Source organism: Populus euphratica, unplaced genomic scaffold, assembly GCF_000495115.2.
Source record: "Populus euphratica unplaced genomic scaffold, PopEup_1.0 scaffold101.1, whole genome shotgun sequence".
Taxonomy (NCBI): Eukaryota; Viridiplantae; Streptophyta; class Magnoliopsida; order Malpighiales; family Salicaceae; genus Populus; species Populus euphratica.
In genome coordinates this window covers 1,169,454-1,190,425 of record NW_011499894.1, presented here as the reverse complement: position 1 = coordinate 1,190,425, position 20,972 = coordinate 1,169,454, and the positions used below count along the sequence as shown (strand labels likewise).

The window sequence follows — 20,972 nt, the reverse complement described above, 5'->3', positions numbered from 1 at the left end:
ATCAAAATATTTCACTTGATAATTTTTTTAAATATTTAGCTACTAGTTTATTATCCTCCGTGCTTTCATTGTAGATTGGATCCAATTTGTTTTGAAATATAAAAAAATATTACATAGATTGTCAATTTTTTTAATATTATTATTAAACTCGACATAATAATTACAACTTGAAACGTTTCAACCTAGTTATTTACTTAACTTTAGTTTTAATTTAAATTATATAAAAATTATTTTGACATGATATAATTTACTAGATAAATTTATATAAAAAATCAAATTAAAAATATGTCATTTTCATTCTAGTCAACTCATAACACTTACAATTTAGATTATGAGTTTTATTGGGTTAAATTAATTTTTTATTTTATTATATATTCTCCGTGCTTTCTTTCATTGTAGGTTGGATCCAATTTTTTTTTGAAATATAAAAAAATATTACATAGATTGTCAATTTTTTTAATATTATTATTAAACTCGACATAATAATTACAACTTGAAACGTTTCAACCTAGTTATTTACTTAACTTTAGTTTTAACTTAAATGATATAATTTACTAGATAAATTTACATAAAAAATCAAATTAAAAATATGTCATTTTCATTCTAGTCAACTCATAACACTTATTTAGATTATGGGTTTTATTGGGTTAAATTAAATTTTTATTTTATTATATAATAAAAAATTTAAATTATTTTATAAAATGATAAAATTAACTAACATAATATTAAAAATTAAAATTAAAAAAAAAAGTTATAAAAACTTATAAATCAAGCTATAAAATCTACTAGGTTGAATTATTTTTTTATTTTATAATATAATAAAAATATAAAAATAAATTAAATATTAATTAATAAAAATATATAAAAATCTAATATTAAATTAATATTAAAGGAAGAGAATTAAAAAAAAATTAAAAGAATAATTAAAAAAAAAACTCATTCTTGCTTGAGCTAAGGTGGGCTGGTTAATAAGACCAAAAGTGGGAGCCAGAGAAAAGCCCGTGCCCATGTGATTGTATTTTTTTTTATTCTTTTAATAAGGGGCAAAAGAACCGATAAATGACGTCGTTTGTTGTTACTCTGTCCCCATTCTCAAACTTGCAGCCTCAACATAACTCTAGTCTAGTTAATAAGTTACAACACAAAATTGTTAATCAAACGATTAAAAAATAAATTAATTTAGTTAATTGTTAACATGAACAGTTAAATATTTAATAATTTGTGGGATTACTTCACTAAATAAACGAGATTTTTACAAAAGAAATTCTACTGAAAATGTGATCAATAAAAATTATCCATGGAATTAAAAAAATACAAATATTTGTTATTAACAATCAACTATTCTAATGTACATACATTTGTGCGTATACACACACACAAAACAATAAATTATTTGTTTCTTCAATTATGTACACATTAGTTGATCAATGACTGGCTAGCTATCATATATGTACAATGAAACCTGAGAAAATTAAAACAAAAGAAACGTCAAAATAAAGTAAACACTTGAAAAGATTCGATTCTCTAACCACTAGGAAATTCTTTCATACCTTGTTCTAGCTCTCTCTCCCTCTCTCTCTCTCTCTGGAATTTAGTTATTTTTCCATCAAGAACATTTTGGATAAACCACTCCCAACATAGCTAATTTAACGTTGTTGCACAAAGCTTTGGCCGTTCTATCTCCTGCTCTTTCAAGATTAATATCTTGTAATAGAATCCCTTGACATGGATAAGCCTTGCTGCAATCAAATCTCACAGCCACTTCAGAAGCGCTAGTCCCCTTTATGTTCTTGTACATCACATTTTTCACTTGAAGTGCTGACCTCTGCATGCCATGATCAAGAAATCATTTTAAGAACTAAATTAAGGGTATTGGGCAATGTTAATTAGTTGTGAAGATCCTGTAGGGTAGAGTTCTTCACCTGTTGTTTGCATGGTTTATCCTGGTCACAATAGTTTTGATCTATTATAATGGGGTTGGTGACCTTGTTCATTTCAATATTCTGAAACTTGATGTTGCTTACATTCCCAGACCCTCCCTGCATATTAATTACGATCATAACTGAGCTTAAATTTTGATTGAATGGCATCCGATGCAAATCGATATTGTTGATAAAGTGAATTAATTAAGGATAGTAAATATTACCTGCCATGTTTTGATCCTAACACCATTTGCGGTACCGGAAAGCTTGGCACCATTGACAGTAACTCCTGAAACATGGTCTTTTGAATCATGTGCTCCTAAGCTTCCAATACTATTGATAGAAAGGAAATTGAAAGAGAAATATTAGATAATACGTTCAGAAACACATACACATATATTAGCAAAGGAAATAAGTAATATACCAGAAAGAAAAATATCAGTTCATAGAAGGTTAAGGTTTGGTGTTTAATTAATAATTCAGACCTGATTCCATGACCTGGTCCACAAGTTATGCCCGTGGCTTGCACATTATGTGATCCACTTACAATTGATATACAATCATCACCTTCATTAACCATAAGCGAGAACACAGGACAGTCAAGAAAAATGCGATGAAGGAATGAATCTGGAAAGAGAGAGGCCCGGGGGGGGGGGGGGGGGGGGGTGTAATAACAGCATACCTGTTCCAATGACTGAATCTTTAATCTGGATGTTTTTAGTCTTTGTGACATGGATGCCGTCGGTGTTAGGGCTCTCTTCTGGCGAAGTTATTGTGAGGTTGGATACTAGAACATGATTGCTTTTCTTGAAAGTAACATGCATTTGTTGTGCATTTTGGATTTTGAGGTCCTTCACAATCAAATTCTGGCATTCAAAGAAGGTGACAGCCTGCATGCAAAGCATACATATAGTTTCCCAAATGACAATTTCTTAGGTTCATACTCTTACTTAATTCTCAAAGCTTAATTTAGGGGAAAATAAACTGCTTTTGATTAAATTCACACACACACCGCCATAAGATGAAAGCCAGTAAAAAATTGCAGAACTATACAGACAAAGAACATACCGTAGGTGCCTCTGTGCAAGGCTGCAGGTAATGAAAGAAAAAGTAAGAGATTCAGTTGCTCTTGATCAGGAGAAAATTGAGAAGATGAAAGAATTACTCCTTAAATTATCATTAAGAAACACTGAGTTTATAAATATATATGGCTTACAAGAGATTTATTAACTTTGCACGAGTTTTCCCACCATATCTTCCCATTTCCATCGATAGTTCCACCACCTTCAACTAGTAAATTCTCAACACTATCAAAGAGAATCCAATGTCTGCTATCCTTTTTGTAGTCCGATTGTTTACAAGATGCTTCAATGGTTCCATGTACCTGACATCAGTTTTTCAAAAAGGGTCAATTATCTCTCACGGAGGAAGCATCTTTCAAATATTTATGCATTTAAACTCACCTGCAATGCAATATTAGATTTGCAAGGACCCTGGAATCTAATCGGCTTAAGACGATAAGTGTAATCGGGCACATCAATAATAGCACCTTCAGGGGAAGAACAAGCTTCCTTCCAAGCCCTTTCAAATATCTGAGAGGATTAATAAAGTCTATATTAATACTTGCAGGAAATATAAAAAGAAGGTATGCAATATTCCTACATAGCAAGTAAAAGAGAATCAAGCATTCTTTGGAAAAGGAAAAAAAAAGAAATTAATTAAGGCCGTGGAAAAGGAATATTGGTAGGAGACAGAGCTAGGGAATTAAGTGCTGAGAAATTAAGCATTTGTCACATTAGGGTCCAGTACTTGTCACCAAATTAAAGATTTAAAAGTAAAATAATTAATGCTCTAAGAGTAATTATCTCGAAATTAAGTTGCTAATCAGTAATGGATTAGAATATATTGCATGAATTCCCAGTGCACTAATTTGCACAAATGAAAAGGAAGATTATTTCAAATCTTAATTAATGTAAGAATAAATGGTCACATGTACACATGCTTATAATAAAATATGAATATACATGCATGCTATAATAATATTAATGGATTATAGTTATATAATCATGTACTTTAATTTGTGGAATATATATATATGTAAAGCTAGCTTGACTATCTGAGAAGAAAATACCTCTGTGTCATCTGTATCATCTCCTCCATCAACTTTAACTCCAAAGTCCTTTACACCAACTGTTATAACTGGAGTTGATTTGCTACCCTCTTTGCTAAACGTCGTCTGCAAACCTAAAACATCACTTCGTAGCTTAAGTAAGTCCTTAAACCCGCCATCTTCAATGTACGAAGGATAAGCTTGAGAATCATAGCCAGAAGCTTGTTCTTCAAGGTAATTATTAAGTGGGTCCTCTTGCGAACAACTATAGGAACAAATAATGGAGATGGAGATTATGAAGAATGAATAAAGAAGTGCTCGTTGTAAGGCCATTATAACTAGATATTTCTTGTCTTGCAAGAAAGAGGATTGATAATCTGAAAGGTATAGCAAAAGATTGTTACATGGGAAATGAAATTTTAGAGGTATGGAAGTGAAGAAAATGTCATGATGTTTTTCGAGTATTTATAGAGAGAAAGGAAAGAGAGAAATGATGGTTGTGTGTCCTTGAGCATGACTTTTAAGGCATGGCTTGTGACACCAGAGATCACAGAGACAACGAAAGGATCTCTTGGCATAATCTACATGCATTCTTTTGTATGTCGTCCATGTATTAAAGTTAACGACAAATTATATTCTGATCAACACAAGATAAGAACCCAAATTCTGCACTTGGCATAACCTATCTTTGATGGGTTTAACGCCCAACTTGACTAACTATGCAGGCATCCATTATCTTATCCTTTTCTTTTTGTATGCCTGCGTGCATACGAGAACCGTTGTTATTGGCATAGAATAATACAAATTATATATTAAAATTTTATTTAATAATTTAAATTTTTTAATTGAAATTTTTTAATATAATATTAAAGTTTTGATAATCAAGTAGTCATAAGTTTGAATCTTGTCATTCCTATTTATTTGATAAAAATTGCTATCAAGAAATTAATAAATAAAAATAAAAATATTGATAGAATATTTTCATCGGTAAATTACAGTAAATTTTATCAACAAAAATATTCTCTCGGTATATACCGAGAAAATTACAATGAGAAAAAAAATTAAAACAAAGTAAAAAAAAAGTGAGAAAAAAAATTAAAACTAAGTAAAAAAAATATGATGATATATCATTTATACCAACATAATTATTTCATCGGTAAAATCATTGATAAATTGTTTATATTTCATTGACACAGTTCATCATATCAATTATAAAGGGAATCACTGACAGAATATTCCCTCAGTATATATCGATGGAATTATGATGAGAAAAAAAATTAAAACAAAGCTAAAAATATGATAACATATCATTTATATCAACAAAATTACTGACGAAATTAATTCCGATAGTAAAATAGTTTGTAAATTGGTCATTTCTCTCTGACACTGTTTATCATGTCAATTACAAAGAGAATTACTGACGAAACATTTCATTGGTATATACCGAGAGACTCTCTGACACTGTTTATCATGTCAATTACAAAGAGAATCACTGATGAAACATTTCATTGGTATATACCGAGAGAATTATGATGAAAAACAAAATTAAAATAAAGCCAAAAAATAAGATGACATGTCATTTATACCAACAAAATTACCAATCAAATTACATCAATTGGTAAAATCTTTCGTAAATTGTTCACTTCTTCCTTACACTGTTCATTATGTCAATTACAAATGGAATCACCGACAGAACATTCCATTGGTATTTTTCAAAGAGCATTGGAACTATTCGCTTCCTAATTGCACTGTTAATTACTGTTTTTTATAGATCAAATTATCAACGGATTAAAAATTTGTTGGAGTTATTTGGTGGGTTTTTGAAAATTTTCAAGTAAATTAAAAATTTTAATTAAATATTATAGACGGAATCACTAACGGATTGAAAAGTCATCGATAATATTTGATAATTTCTGACATTTTTTATTAAATTGAGAATTTAAATTAAATATTATAAATAAAATTATTAATGGAATGGTTAGAAATATTAATATATAATTCTCCATCGGTAAAACCGTTAGTATAATACCCCAATAAATATAATATCTCATTTCACAACAAACGAGCATGCTCTTCTTCTTCTTCTTCTTCTTTTTCTTATGTAAAAAACATTAATAACACTTTTTTTCTTTCTTTTCTCTTCTCTCCTCCACTCTCAGGTATATATGTCTTCTCTTTTTTTTTTCTTTTCTTTTTTTTTTTTAATTAATATGTTTTTTTAATTTTTTTTTTTTTCCTTTCTTTTTTTTTTTTTTTCTTTTTTTTTTTTAATTAACATGCTTTATGAATTTATTTTTTTCTCCTTAACTTCACTCTTATTACTTTAAGGTAAGATTTTTTTTCTTAATTTTTATTTTTTTTATTATATTTGTTTTTTTATTATATTTTTTAATTTTGTTCTTAATAATTGTATGAATGTTGTTGTAGGATTTTTTTTCATATGAAATCAATGTTGTTGTTGTTTTATTTTTTGCGTTATTTATTTGTTGTAAAATGTTTTAGTTAATTTTCTTTTTTATTTTTCAAGCAACTCAATTCTAAGTATTATGGAGTGTTGATTTCTATTAATTTAATTATTTTCTAGTTTTTTTAAATATATTTTTAAAAAAAATATTTTTAAATAATCACTGACGGAATTGCATACGGTATTTTTTTTGTTATATAACAATTTTTCTAAGAAAAATACTGAAGGAATAAAAGGAGATTTCTTTTTGCACACATTTTTTGTCTATAAAACCATTAGTTTTTTTATTTTTTTTACTGACACATGATGGAATTACTTATGAACGTTATTTCATTGGTGAATTAACTAGTAAAATTGTCATTAACGGAATGGTAATCTCACGTCAATAGAAAAATTTTATCGATAAAACTATTAAATGTTGTAGTAAATTAAGCATAAAGTACTATGAACCTGTGAAAGTTTCAAATTTAATGTTTAAGGAATTATATTAAATAATAATATAAATTATATTTTAAAATCTTATCAAATAATTTAAATTTTTAGGTTGAACTGATTTTTTTACTGTAATTAATTCACTTCATACTTGTTATTAATTTGCAAGAGAAGATTAATTAAGGTAGATAATCGTAAGAATTAATTTTCAATCGATCATGGGTGGCTAAACATGTAGCTCATACATGTAGCTCATATAGCAGCAGGTTCTAGTTGGTTTTCAGGAAAAGCAAAATAAAGTTCTTACAGTCTACTATTTCTATTTTGGACCTTGTATTGGACAAGAACAATGTCCATATAACTCATTCCCCATTTTTCTTTTTTGTTTGAAGAAACCATGAGAATTTTGACAGTTGATACCTTGCGTGTGTGCACACACAAAAGCGATGATTATCAATCAATGGCGTCACAATATAGAGTGTAAAGGAGAGAGAAACTAAAACTAATTCACGATTGATTACAAGGAAATTGCATTCATATTAACATCTTTAATTAGCTTCTTGTACATATTTGCATGGTTACAAGCGTGCTTCCCACCTTGCTTACTCAGGATTCTACACGGGAGTCTGTAACATTAAGAATTATATATAGAATTCACACTTTTCAACATGATATCAAACTGCTTAGAATTAGGTCACGAAAGATTGCTGGTGATTATCCTAATTTTCCTCATGTGCCCCTAAATATTCCTGATCATACTACTCGCTCTGCTGCGGCTGTTGCTGATGACACTCATCTGGTTCGTTGCATATGTTGTTAGTTCTTGCAAACAAGGTTATCAAGAGGAGCTGGGGACACCGAGGGTTGTATATTTCGTGTGTGCGTGTACATCAACCCGATATGATTCTGGCTAGGGTTTGATCTGGGAGTAAATATAATTGTCTCTTGCATGTGGGTTTATAGGATTGGTACGTGTCAGATTTTGATATGTCGTCATCTGACCTTGAAATGTGTGTAGATATGGCTAACTTAATGCTTTCGTACTCTATTTGTCTAGAGTAGTGGAGGGGAATAACTTTGGTGTAGAGAACATTTGTTGATGACTAAACTTTCTAAGGTGTTAGTCTCCATGGAATCATGAAATGCAAGACTTTAATACCAGCGCCCCCATGTTGAGTTCTACACACTTGTATCGTCTCTCTTAATACCAATAATGACTAGACAAATTATGGGAATGATTTTCCAGATAAAGGGGCATGTTAGGTTAATGGAACACAGCTTAGCATCCCATCTGGGATCGCCACCTGTATTAGTGGGCCCTCGAGTGAGCAGAGGATGATTTTTTAGACACAGATACAATTGGGAACTTGAACAAGGTAAGGCACTGATGTAACTGTATAATGATCATACTTGACAGTTTAATCAATTAAGAGCATAAACATCGACTTTTATCAATCACTAAGCAATCCACATGATGACAAGCCAGATAGAGACAGGGTTAAATGTTTATTTACAGGAGAAAGGGACTGGCCGGGGAAGTTGAACGCAATGAATTTTTCTTACATCAGCCAAAACTTGTTTCGCCAGTGGATTTCGTTTCAACGTCAATGAAACTTTCACAGATAAGAAAACGTTAAGAAAGAGAAAACTTACCTAATTTAACAACCATTTAAACATACTTATGAAACCATACATTAATGGGGCATAAATACAAAAGAAATTGTATCAGCATTGATCATCATTCATAATTTAGAAGAGACCTGTTGGACCTCGTCACCATTAATGGAGCCCATATCTTTTCTCATGCATAGTTTGCCATAGTTATAGATTTGGAGTGGTTCGGTAAGTCGACTCGACCTAGCCTAAACTAGTCGAAGTAGAAGAAAAGTTGATAAAATAACCAAGGTTTTTCAGAGGAAGATTAAAATCGAAAAAAGGTTTTATTATGAGAACAGAGTAAAACCAAAAAGAGAAGAAGGAAGAAGTATGACAACAGATCAAAAAGAGGAGGACAAAAAAAGAAGAAGAGGGAATCAATGAAGTATCGGAAGCAAAAGCAGAGAGTAAATTTGCAGAGGCACCTTCCTACTAAGGTTTTGTAATGAAAGGGGAGCCGAGAAACGTTGGTGAGAATTGAGAAATTTGCTAGGGTTTTGTTTGGACTTTATGTTATAGAGTCCACGAGGACATAAATGGGTTGGCATTATAAGCCTGTGTCCAGCCCATATATATATATATATTCAAGTGAAAGAACAGTAAAAACCTAGATGGCTGGCTTGTATTTTGCTGCTGCCGATTCGATTTATTTCATAACCTAAAAAAAAAAAAGTTAAAGGGCTGCAAGTATGTTTTAAAACGAAAAAAACTATATGAGACTCTAATGCTAAATAACTAAAATGAAAATAAATTGAAAAATAAAAAGAAAAGCTTTTGATCCCTTCCAAATTAGCATAACAAACTGGTGATCAGATCACAAAATTAGGGCATTCTTATAAAAAACATAAAAAAATAAAAATTTAATAAACTCAAAGTTAAAAATTAAAATAGAAAGAGAGATTGGAGTAAAAAAATTAAAAAAAAAAACTAGTGTCTACCTGGACTAACATGTCATACTCATAAGGTCATGGGACAAGGTTGACCACATAAAAAAAATAAGAGAGTTCAATTCTAAATAATTTAATATTAAAAGATAAAAATTAATTTAAAAATAAATAAATTAAAATAATAACAAATAAATTTAATATAAAAATTAAAAAAAATAATATAAAAATATCGAGTCAATCCAAGTTAGCATAACAAATGTGACCCGGACTGTGAGGTCGAGTTATCATCATAGAAATTAAAAACATAATAATAAATATTCTTAATTTTCAATAAAATTAATGTTGAATTATGAAATTAAAAAATAAAGTTAGTGAAAAAAAAATATAAAAAAGATCGATATCAATCTGAGTTAAAATTTCATATACGTAACCCGGGTCTTGAGACTGAGATTACTGCATCAAAAAAATTAACAAAGCTCAATTCTAAATAAACCAAATATTAAAGGAATAAATTGAAAATAAAACAAAGAAAAAATAAATTAAAAGAATAAGGTCAAACTTAATATAAAAATTAAATTAAATCAAATGATAAGAGATATAATTGAAAACAATTAAAAAAATAATAAAAAGAATGAGACTAAATTTGATATAAATATCAAATAGGATAAAATGTTATGGGATGAAATTCAAAAAAAAAAAATATTCAAAACAATAGATAGCAACCAAAAGATTAAAGAGCATAATTAGAATAAAAAAAATAGAGGACAACTATTATTCTTGGTTGGGTTAACACTTTTTTCTAGGGGAATATAGAGAAAAAAAAGGGAGGAAAAATTCAAACACCGCCTAACCATCATAAAAAGCTTCATATGTGTCATTTTCATGGATGTACCTCTATATAAATCATCGGTAGAAATAATAATAGTTGTTTGTTTTTATCATCGAGAGTTGCTGCTCGTGCCTCTTACATGATAGCATGTGCATTGAAGGCGCCAAAAATTTTTTCTTTTACTTTATTTATCAAAATACCTACATACCCCTAACTTCATATAATATTGATTAAAAAACCATAACAAAAGGATCAAAAAGCCCTTGACCTAAGATATAGTTTTTTATATTCTAAAAGTATTGTAGTAATTATATTGTGCTAAGAAAGTTTAAAAACTTAAAATGCCTCTGCCCAAACAGTGAAAGAAGTTTAACTTTAAAGGGTATTTTATTTATTACACTATGTAGATAAAAAGTTAAAAAGTCATTCTACCTTCATTAAATCTTGTGATGACAAATGGTTTCATGAAAAAAACATTTTATCCCTCAAAGCTAGTTATATGGTTTCACTTGTGGAGGGCAAAATAATAAATTTATAGTGTATTCCTGATCTCTTATAGATTTTGAGTGCATGGATAGTGTATTTATGATCTCTTATATAGATTTTGTTTTAATTAATGATTATGGGTAAATTAACAAAAATATAATTTAGTTATTACAATATCTAATGAACTAAAGATGTTTTGAACCTGTTATAAAGGTGTAAGATTTCTAGTGGAATGAATTTGTTGAGAACCAAAAAGGCTCGACTTATAAGTGTAATTTTATATATACATATATATGCTAAATATACTAGAACCCCTGAGTATTTCATTGTAGCTCAACCAACAAATTTTTTTTAATTCCTATGGTTTTTTGTTTTCAATTATAACATTTAATAGATATATTAATAGCCAATAAGTCAAAATTTGTTAAGGAATGACAAAACTAAAACAAATGAGACAAAAGAGGAAAACAAAGAGAAATCTACTAGCTAATAAAAAGATTAAAGAAAAGGTTCGTTTTAATCCTCTTACCTTTTCTCCCTTGAAAATCTCTATAACTTTTGTGATTTTAATTTTAATTCAAAATCTTATTTTTCTTATTATTTTAGTCACTGGTTTTGAAAGATAAAAGAAAAAGGTCTTTAAATTCTAACAACGAAATATATAATATTGGTTAACACTGATTTCAGCAATTAAAGATCAAGGAACAAAGATTGAGAAATACAAATATTACTTAATTTGACTTTGTGTTTTAAATTATTTTTTAGAAATTGATTTTTTAAAGTTAAGATTTTTATTAGTTATTTTTAAAGAACAAAAAAATTCTTAAAAAAAAATTCTTCAATTTCCAGCCACCATTGCAGTGGCTAGAATCTATACAGACATGTGACATATTATCTCTTAAAAGCTCGGGTGTGCTTGGTCACTCAAGCCATGCCCTTATTTTTTTTTTGTTTTTCTAGTTTTATTTTTTAAAAAAATATTTTTATATCTTTGGTATTATATTTTTAATTAAAATATATTATTAAACTAGATAAAATTGATAAAGTTCATGATGCAGTCAAGCTGTTAAATTAATATCAATTTAATATATTTTTCATTTTAATATTGTTTAAAAAAACAAACAGTTCAAGGATTGTGGATTTTCTAAGCCCATATCCACATGGCCACTGTTTTGTCACATTTTCTTAGCAACGAGAGGGCTAACAGCAGTTACCATGGTAACTAAGATAGCACAGTGGAAATATAGAAAGAAAGGAACTTCTATTATTGATAAATGGAATACAGCAATATCATGCCCATTGGTTATTCATCAATGCAAGGGGGTCTCTCTCACTCCATGCTATGCAATTTACATCCATCACTTTTGCAAGTCATGCGCCGCCATCATCCCTACCTCCATGCATGCAGGACACCCTCCTAAGAATGGTGATATTCCACTCGATATTAATAAAATGTCATTACTTCAATCTGCTTAAACCTGTATCTCCACAGGCCATCTGTACATTTCCTCTTCTGCTACAGGGAGAGTCATGGTCAATAGCCCAGTGGCAGAGTCATGATTGAAGTCAGTGTCAGCATTGCCCACAGTGCATTTTAGAGGGCGCTGGGAAAAGTAAGCACCAAACCGTCCGCAGCCCCTGACTCTCAGTGCAATGGTTGCAGTCGGAGACCGGTTCTCCCTGAGAGAAGTAGTCTGCTCTGAGGAGACTTCACCATCAAAGTGCTCTGGCGCCTTGTCAGAAGTCATATGGATTTCAACCTGCTCCACAGCACCGCCTGTGTTGAACATGTCAAGCAAGCCTATTGGTGCAAATGAAATGTTGGAAGCGATATCCTGCATCATTGATAGCATGATCATTCAGTGAATCATGGTTGTCTAATTAAAATACGGCAACAGCAAAGAAAAAAAAAAAATCAGTTTGAGAAAGACTCGCATCGATAGGACAGAAATGGAAGAGTTCATATTCAAGAACTTTCAGTGTCACTGGCACTGAAGCACCTTTAGGCAACCGAACCAGCTCCCCTGCAATCCAAAAGGCACAGGAACACGTTAACATGATTTAGACCCGGAAGTTCCACAGGCATTGTTTACCATTCATATACAGAGGGCCAAGGCTAGCATATTAAATTGCATTACTGACATTTGAACTCTCTAGGAGTCAATTTATATTAGGAAGGACAAGTCGAGTAATTACCTGATTTGTAGGCATACACCACGGTTTCCCCATTCCATTTTGCACCAGCAACTTTTGCAATGCAATCAACATCACTGGCACAAACAGAGCCCGTGAGGGTACCTGGAGTTTCATCATGAATGCGGGTCTTCTTCTCAATCTTGCACCACCCCGCACCTTGGCAGTTGAAGACACCTACTACACCGGTGCATTTGTTCACATTCCAGATCTTGAGTAAGCTGCAAAAATGATATCCAGGATGAGGATTTTAAATGGAGGAGAAAGTAAAAGATAGAGATGACCACCATGCAAAGAAGAAATAACACACCTAGTTCTATCTCTTGCTGGGTCAGCAAAGAGGCTGTCAAGTGTTGGCCGGCCTGGAAGTTGGGCACGGAGGACAGATCCATCAGGGAGGACCAGCTTCTTCAACAGGTCAAAGTTGTGGTTCCCTGGTTTATCACTGCACAGGATCGCCATGTCAGAACTTTGTGATATGTTTCATATTTTCAAATGATAGGCAACAGAAGATAATTTTAACAACAAAAAGAATACCTGACATAGATTGCACATCCACCAATAGCACGAGCAGCCCCATGATACTCGGCAGCTGGGTGTAAACTCTGCAAACCATGGATTCCATGTTACATAGATGAATCAAAACTACTTACAGCGCCACTAAAGAGTTGTATATAAAACAATCAGGACAAAAATTGATGACCTCACAGGAACAGAATTGATTCATTTTCACTTACATGGAACATATCCCAGTCTGGTTGCATAAATTCGCCAAGGAATAGAGTGTTGTAAGCCACAGAGGAGATATGGATGGTGTGGGAAGCAGGATCCCGAGGATAGAAATCATCAGAAGCTCTCACTACAGCAGTCTGCTTGGCACTATAGATTCCATCAGTGTTATGACACATGCAGGCAATACATCCATTGTCAGGGAAGTTTCTTGCAATTGAGGCCTCAAGAGCTTGGTGATAGCTACGGGTGAGAGACACTCTTCCACCATGGCCAGCACCAAGTGTTTCAATAATGTTCTGAGCATCAACTTTTACTCCATCAACCCCACATGATGCTAAATAGGCATGGAGCTCATTGTAGAAGTTGAAAACCTTCTTTGGATGCACTAAACCAAGGTCATGAACTGATAGGCTGTCCATAACAACGTCAGGTTGGTTGCCTATAACACCAGGAGATTGAACCGGATAAGCCAGTGCAGTATCATAATGCTCCATACCAGCAGCTGCTGGTTTAACTCCACCCCAGTAACCAGCCAAAGCATGCCATACATAAACATACCTGTAACAGAAAATAAAGCAAAATGAGAAATAAAAAAATTATATCCTGCTTTGAGCTAATCCTCTTCCCTTCTTTATCTTGTGGATGCATGATACTAACATCCCCTGCACCAAAGGGAACTGTAGACAACCCTTCTTTATTAAGGTAAAAATTTTCATGAAAGTGGGCCGCTGGTACAGTAGCAAATAGATAGTTCAAATATAACTAAGATCACTCACTTCACATTGTGGCATTGCTTAGCATCGTCCACAACATGCTTCAGTCCAATCACCTGCTCGTTCTTTTCACAGTTCTTCTGGAATTTCGAATTCTCCTTTATTCCAGTAAGCCTACTTGCAAATCTTCAACAAAGAAAGTTGCAAGCACTCAAGTAATTAGATATTATCAGCAAAATCACGATAACATCAAAATGGATAACTATTATTCTAGAAAAGTTTCCCAGCTAGCGCATTATGCCTAAGAGCATCTCTCGTTGGAGATGCTATTTAGAAAAATCAAATTAGTAATATATATGATTTAATAACTCGATGTGATTTATTGACTTAACATATCTAAATATCACTCAAACGGTTCTTAATTATTTTAATATTAAAAAATAAAATTAAAAAATTAATTAAAATACAATAAAAAAATAACTAAATTAACCCGAATAAACTTTCCAAGCACAAGTCGTCAAATAAGATAGTATTATAAAAAACAAACTAAAAAATCATGGATTTAAAAAAAATCAAAGAAAAAAACCACTATTACAATCAATATTATTTTATCATTTTTGCAATACATGTAGGAGTGATATTTTTGTAAGAAAAATGAAAAAATAGCATTTTATTTGTAAAATAAGTTTTAAGAAGCTAAAATAATATATTTTTATTATTATTTTTAACTTTTCATTTAGCATCCCGACACTTGGGCCATCTCCACAAGTGTGTGCCTGTGTAAGAGAGAAATATAGAGTCCATACTGTGCTCCTTCTTGTACAACAACATTAGCATCCTCCTTCGCTTTATTTTCGATCTGTTGCCAACCATCATCAATGATCAAAAATCGCGGGGGAGTCCCTCCTTCTGACAGACTGCAGTCACAATAGGAACCAATTTAGTCATTCAATCTCAGTGTTGGTAGATCTAAGTCTCTATTTCATGTATGATCAGGATCTAATTCAATGTCCCATATTATTTCTGAATTACCTCTCAAGGCCTTCCTTGACACCCTCAGCGGTGACATCCGTGTAAAAGGCATCCCAAGTACACCAGCCAAACCAGTCAAGAAAAGAGGGCAGCTGCGCAAGATCAACAGAACACAACATTAGATTGAAATGATGAACTTACAACCGAACTTGATTAAAAATGGAGTTAACATACTCAAAAATAAAAAATAAATCACTTACCTTTTTCTTTTCCCGATGAAGAAAAGTTTGCATATATTTTTCCACAGCCCTGTTTTCATAAGTTGTTAGGGAAATGGTGATTACAAGCTAAAATTGAAACTCAATGCAAGTTTGGATTAAGGTAAAGTCTAGAGCTCACATGACAGCCTGGTTTATGACTTCAAAGGGGTTAGTCCCAGCATGCATGTAGACCAGGTTAAGTCCTTGATTGGTCTCAACAGCACTATCCCCTGCAAAACCACACCAAACCACGAAAAAAAAACATGTCGTTTCGGCTCTTTCAAACTCGTTCCTTTCTATCTATTTCTTCCAATTGAAATGCACTCCGTAAAATTGATTCATTTGAATGGTGGAGTAATTGACTGATTCTCCAGCCTGATAGTGTTCGCATCCATGAGCTCCGACCCAGAATTTCAGAATTTAGTCTGCTTCACTAATGGCCAGCAGGATGGGACTGAACTAACAGTAGTTTTTGCCATATGCAATATGGTGACTAATGACAGGTACAACCCATAAGTCTGTGTTGTGGTCTCATTCAATACCAGCCGATGGAATGAGACTAGATTAAAAAGGATTACACTCATGGGCAGGTGCATATAAGTTTACACAGACACTTTTAATCAACTCACCGCTATCAAGGCAAATCTCCATCTCATTCCTGTCGTTGCCTTGCAGTACAGCACGGAACTGGCCTTCAAGCAAGGGAAGGAAAACAGTGTAGATTGTCTGTGCATCATCTTGATCAACTTCTTCACCACCACTCCTGCTTTCCACTAGCATGAATTGAGTCTCCAGTGGAATATCTTTCCCACACTTCCCCATTCTCTGGGTCATCCACCATAACTTGAATCGGAAACAACACATAAAACGAAGACCCCTGCCACCAAAATTGAATGTAAGCGTCTCCAAGAATTCAAAAACCATCCGCATATCCATCATCAAACTATTACTTAGTCTTAGTCCGCGTGACTAAATGTAAACTAAAACAAACCATCCGCGGGCATCAAGCCATTATGTCTTATATTCACCAACAAAAATTTAACTAAACACAATTTTTAACTTCTAATTTATTGCACGATTTTTGAAACGAAATTAAAAATATATATATACGGATTATTCTAACATCATCAGCAATGAAAGGAGATGCTTACTCTAAAACCCCAACAGGAAAAACATGGAGACTTTTGCTATGAGAAGCGGTGGCACCAATAAAAGCACCAGCAACAGGTCCAACACCAGAGCCAGGAGTCAAAACAATGTTATCAGGAACTCCAGTTAAAATTGTCTTCCCATGAACCACGAGGTTCCCATCATTGATTGAAATCATTGGTGTCACCGTCATTGTTGCTGTCTTACACTTAGTTACTGCACAGCCCAAAAATAAATAGTAAGAAGAAGAAACCCAACCCAACCCAAGAAGATTGAGTGACCAAAAAATTCAAAAGGGTATAAAATGGTTGCCTACTAAATATGATTCTAAAGGGGTTGTGTGATTCTTGATTGGAAGGTAATGCGAGGAAAAGGGTAATTTATAAGGATGCTAGTTCAGCTTTTCGATGGTTTCTGCGAAAATTGTTGAAAATCCTTCCACCCCACTTCCACAAAGGTATCCACTTAAGTGGCTGCTGTTGTTGGATTCTTGCAATCCTCATCATTTCTGTCTTTCCTTCCTTCTCTCACTTACCATAAAATATGTACAAACTAGAAACCAATTAATCTTTTACGTTACTTTCCAAGTAATGGTTCAAAAATACAAAGAATCAAATCTAATGGGATGTTTGAGTATCTCCAAAAACAAAAAATAGACGTTAAATCGGTATTAGGAAAAAAAAACTTACATATACATTTATATTTGGGGATAGGACAGCGAAATAAATCTAAGTTTTTGGAGTTTTCGGTTAGTCGGGGTTTTAGCCTTTTATGGAAAAAGAACAAAAATATCCCTCTCGGATTTCTGTGGGGGGTGTTGTTCGAAAATTAGATAGAATTCAAGGAGTTCTGCGAAAATACACAATAAATAAAGGACTTCAAAAGGAAATTAAAAATAAAGAAAAGGGTGGATTTGTGGGGAGCAGTAAAGACAGAGGACCACAATGGTTTCATACTCCCATTTCTGTTTGTTTGTGGTTCGCTTTTAGCTGTAAAGCCATTTTTCCTGTGGATTCAAGAACAGAAACAAACTTCAAAATTTCACATCCAAAAGCCGAAACAAAACTCTTATATATAGTAAAATAAAAAAAATGAAGTTAGTCAAAAATTGGGTTATGACAGTGACAAAGTTGATAATTATGATTTGAGAGCACAAGCAGCTCGAAGAAAGCTTCAAAATGGCAGTATTGAGGCAGGAGAGGGAAAAAAATAAATAAAATAGGTAGAGAGCTAGTTAATTAAATAACTTCAATTAACATAAGCTTAAACAAATTTATCGAAGCAGGAAAGGGAAAAAAAAGAAGGTAGAGAGGTAATTAATTAAATAACTTCAATTAACAAACGCTTAAACAAATTGAAGAATCGCAGTGATTCTTGATTTCTGATTCATGAATGTTTTAAGCTTAAAATAGAGTTAGTTTTTGTTCCAATTTAATCACCAACGCCAGATTAAGCAGATGTAGATGAGAAATTAAGAGGACTTCGCCGGGAAGCTATCATGCCTCTTCCAATATCAGAGCACCATGAAAACTAGCAATGTCTATTTTGATAGAAACAAGCCGACTAGTTTCTCCGAGAGCAAAGGAATTAAGATAAGTTCCCATCAAGATATTCATAAAAACTCACCAATAAAAAAAAAAAAGGATCTCTTGCTGCTAGCCGAGCAAGAAACTCTGCTTTCAAGCTTGGAAGACCAAGAGGGCTTAGCAAGCAGGGTTTTCCTTTTCTTTTCTTGTGAACTCAAAAGAAGGGTATTCCAGGAGTAACGCTTTGTTATCGGAGAGGAGCACAAAGCACGCTCAGTGACGGAGACGAGCTGATTATCAAGAAATGGTGTGAAGGTTAGTGAGGGACCGGAAGTGGGTTTTTATATCATGTTAGGTGTTAAAGATCGAACAAGTTTGTGTCCTGAATGGCTCAAGATCTTGACAGGTGGAAATCATTGTCGGGTGGAATTAAAATAATTGAGATATTTTTCTTTCAGGCATGATAACAGGCGGGCCATGGTGGGAGTCTCGAGTAATTTAATTCCTGTGAAAATGAGACAAGGTGGTGCTCTATCGGCAGTTTGGAGGGCTTGAATTTACATGATCATGTCCCTCAATTCTGAGCTGTATTTATATGTTATTATTTAACCTTTACTTAATTTGTTGATTTAATGTTCTAGAGAATGCTTGGATCTTTTCTTTCTTGACTTTTTCTTGATTTGGGATAGCAATGGTGGAGGAGGGACCAATATTTATACCATAATTACGTCGGAATTCATCAAAATCAGCTGACATCATAATCAATTCTTATGCAAATCTTTAAGGTAAAGTCTAATTGCATGAAGATGAAGGGGTTGATAGTTAATATATATAATATATTAGGTTATTATTTAATAGTTTAAGCTGATTTATGTGGGGGTTAATATCGTTTTGCCCCGGTACTAAATTTTCTTGAGATGCTATTTTCATCTGCTGCGTGTATTGTTTGTTTATTTGTGGAATAATTGCAATTAAAAAAGGATAAAATACTTAAACCATACGGTATAAAAATTTGAACATATATCCACATCCCACCGTCTAATAGAAAATTGATATATGAATTTTTTAAAAAAGTTATCCCAGTAAAAGAAATTTTTTAATAAAATAACACCATTTCAAACAAATTCAATAAAATAATATAATTTTATCATATCACATTTTAAAAATATAATATTTATTAAATGTTATTATTTCAAAAAGAAATAAGATATCACTATTATGAAGAACAACAAAATAGTTATCACACTAAAAAATAGTGATATTTAATAAATATTGTATTTTTAAAGTGTGGCATAATCAAACTTCAATTTTCTACCTTAATTGGTTAACCGATTAAATCTAATTGTATTAATTAATTGACTTTTTTGCACAAAAATCATAATTTTAAGAAGTTTTTCTTCAAAATATGTTTTATGAGTTGAATTTTTTTTTATCATACTTGTAAACTAAAAATTAAACTTTAATTAAAATTTTAAAAAGTTATTATTCACATATTAATGGATAATTCTAAGTAATTCGGTATGAGTATGCAATTATTACATGAGGACATGCTCTAAAAAGATTACTTGAATGACCTAATTGATATATTTATGAATTAGTGAAACAAGTTTAGGTTTAAAAGAAGGTTTGATCGTATCAAATTAAAATAATAATTTAAAATATTATAATTTTTTATTCAACTGTTAAATTATACTTAAATTTTTATAAAAAATTTTGGAGGTCATTTTCTCTATTATAGCTACTATATCATTATGTAAATTGTTAGATTTTTAAATATCAAAAAAATTATTAGGTCAAGTCCCCTAGTTTTGGTATGTTTTAGATTTTTCTTGTTATACCCGGTTGATTAATTTCACTAAACTGGTTGAGTTCATAGTTATTAAATCTGGACCAGCCTGGCGAGTTGACCCAGTGGCTGGACCAGTTCGGGTTTTTTCAAAAGACCAGCAGGTACAGCGACCCGTTAAAACCCCATCGACCCGACGGGTCGATCCATGACTCGGGAAACCCAGACAAACCCGAGTGAGACCCGAGTGACTCTCCATGATAGATTTAAGATTTTATCTCTGTATGGATCTGTGGAGGTTGAAAAATTAACAGTGGTTTGATCGTGAGCGATGGCTTAAGCTTTAGATCAGTGCTTTCGAGAAGGAAGAGAGGGCTTTGGAGCGCAGATCTAGCATGAATAAAAAAAAAATCTCAAACAACAAAAAATCAAAAGAAAGAGCATATGGAAGATGTAAAGCCATTTAATTAGGTGGCATAATTGATGGGATTTGAGTGGGAGATGAGTTGTAATTGGTGGAGTATGAGTGGAGGATGAGTTGTTAGGCATATATTCCTCCTAAATTTATGACCATTATACCCTCACTCTTGCCTATAAATAGGCAATGCATTCAAGCCTATATGCACACCAAAATAGAGAGAAGAAGAAGAGAGTGAAGAGAGAGTAATCCCACAAAATTGTGAGGTATTTGTGATAGAGTAAGTGAGGTGTTTTCTCCTAATAATAGAGAGATTCTTAGTTGTTCTCCTATTATTAGAGAGAGGTTGTAATTCTCACATTACTTAATAAAATCCTTCTATACTTGTTTGTGGACGTAGCCCAATTGGGTGAACCACGTAAATTCTTGTGTGTTCC

General features: G+C 32.3%; 2 protein-coding genes across 4 annotated transcripts; both read right to left on the bottom strand.

Moving 5' to 3' along the window:
* Positions 1-1,264: 1,264 nt before the first annotated feature.
* On the bottom strand, positions 1,265-4,518 carry LOC105131841 (polygalacturonase-like). Of its 2 annotated transcripts, XR_843508.1 has the most exons (10): positions 4,054-4,518; positions 3,386-3,514; positions 3,139-3,306; positions 2,991-3,011; positions 2,605-2,812; positions 2,408-2,489; positions 2,147-2,255; positions 1,923-2,039; positions 1,551-1,825; positions 1,268-1,462 (listed from the first exon to the last, which is right to left on the bottom strand). XR_843508.1 is itself a non-coding variant. In XM_011035017.1 (9 exons), exons 1-9 carry the CDS (start codon positions 4,363-4,365, stop codon positions 1,607-1,609), a joined length of 1,365 nt encoding a protein of 454 aa, XP_011033319.1. In that variant the 5' UTR covers positions 4,366-4,518; the 3' UTR covers positions 1,265-1,606. The 2 variants fall into 2 exon arrangements, 1 of the variants encoding a protein (XP_011033319.1); XM_011035017.1 differs by having other exon boundaries at positions 1,265-1,825.
* Positions 4,519-12,028: 7,510 nt separating this feature from the next.
* Positions 12,029-18,646, bottom strand: LOC105131840 (probable galactinol--sucrose galactosyltransferase 2). Of its 2 annotated transcripts, none has more exons than XM_011035015.1 (14): positions 18,432-18,646; positions 16,808-17,021; positions 16,286-16,533; positions 15,796-15,886; positions 15,657-15,705; positions 15,457-15,548; positions 15,231-15,341; positions 14,488-14,610; positions 13,717-14,269; positions 13,517-13,584; positions 13,290-13,424; positions 12,983-13,200; positions 12,722-12,810; positions 12,029-12,621 (listed from the first exon to the last, which is right to left on the bottom strand). In XM_011035015.1, exons 2-14 carry the CDS (start codon positions 16,996-16,998, stop codon positions 12,259-12,261), a joined length of 2,331 nt encoding a protein of 776 aa, XP_011033317.1. In that variant the 5' UTR covers positions 16,999-17,021; positions 18,432-18,646; the 3' UTR covers positions 12,029-12,258. The 2 variants fall into 2 exon arrangements, with proteins under 2 accessions (XP_011033317.1, XP_011033318.1); XM_011035016.1 differs by lacking the exon at positions 18,432-18,646 and adding an exon at positions 17,122-17,419.
* Between the last annotated feature and the right edge of the window lie 2,326 nt (positions 18,647-20,972).

What these genes read in the sequence shown, in the direction of transcription:
- LOC105131841 (XM_011035017.1), bottom strand. Translation starts at nt 4,365, where the DNA reads ATGGCCTTACAACGAGCACTTCTTTATTCATTCTTCATAATCTCCATC. An exon ending in CTTGCACAGAGGCACCTACG is followed by an intron (nt 2,813 to 2,990) that starts GTATGTTCTTTG and finishes CTTTGCATGCAG; the next exon opens with GCTGTCACCTTCTTTGAATG. An exon ending in AGATTCAGTCATTGGAACAG is followed by an intron (nt 2,490 to 2,604) that starts GTATGCTGTTAT and finishes TGGTTAATGAAG; the next exon opens with GTGATGATTGTATATCAATT.
- LOC105131840 (XM_011035015.1), bottom strand. Translation starts at nt 16,998, where the DNA reads ATGACGGTGACACCAATGATTTCAATCAATGATGGGAACCTCGTGGTT. An exon ending in GTCATAAACCAGGCTGTCAT is followed by an intron (nt 15,706 to 15,795) that starts GTGAGCTCTAGA and finishes TTATGAAAACAG; the next exon opens with GGCTGTGGAAAAATATATGC. An exon ending in TCCATTTCTGTCCTATCGAT is followed by an intron (nt 12,622 to 12,721) that starts GCGAGTCTTTCT and finishes TCAATGATGCAG; the next exon opens with GATATCGCTTCCAACATTTC.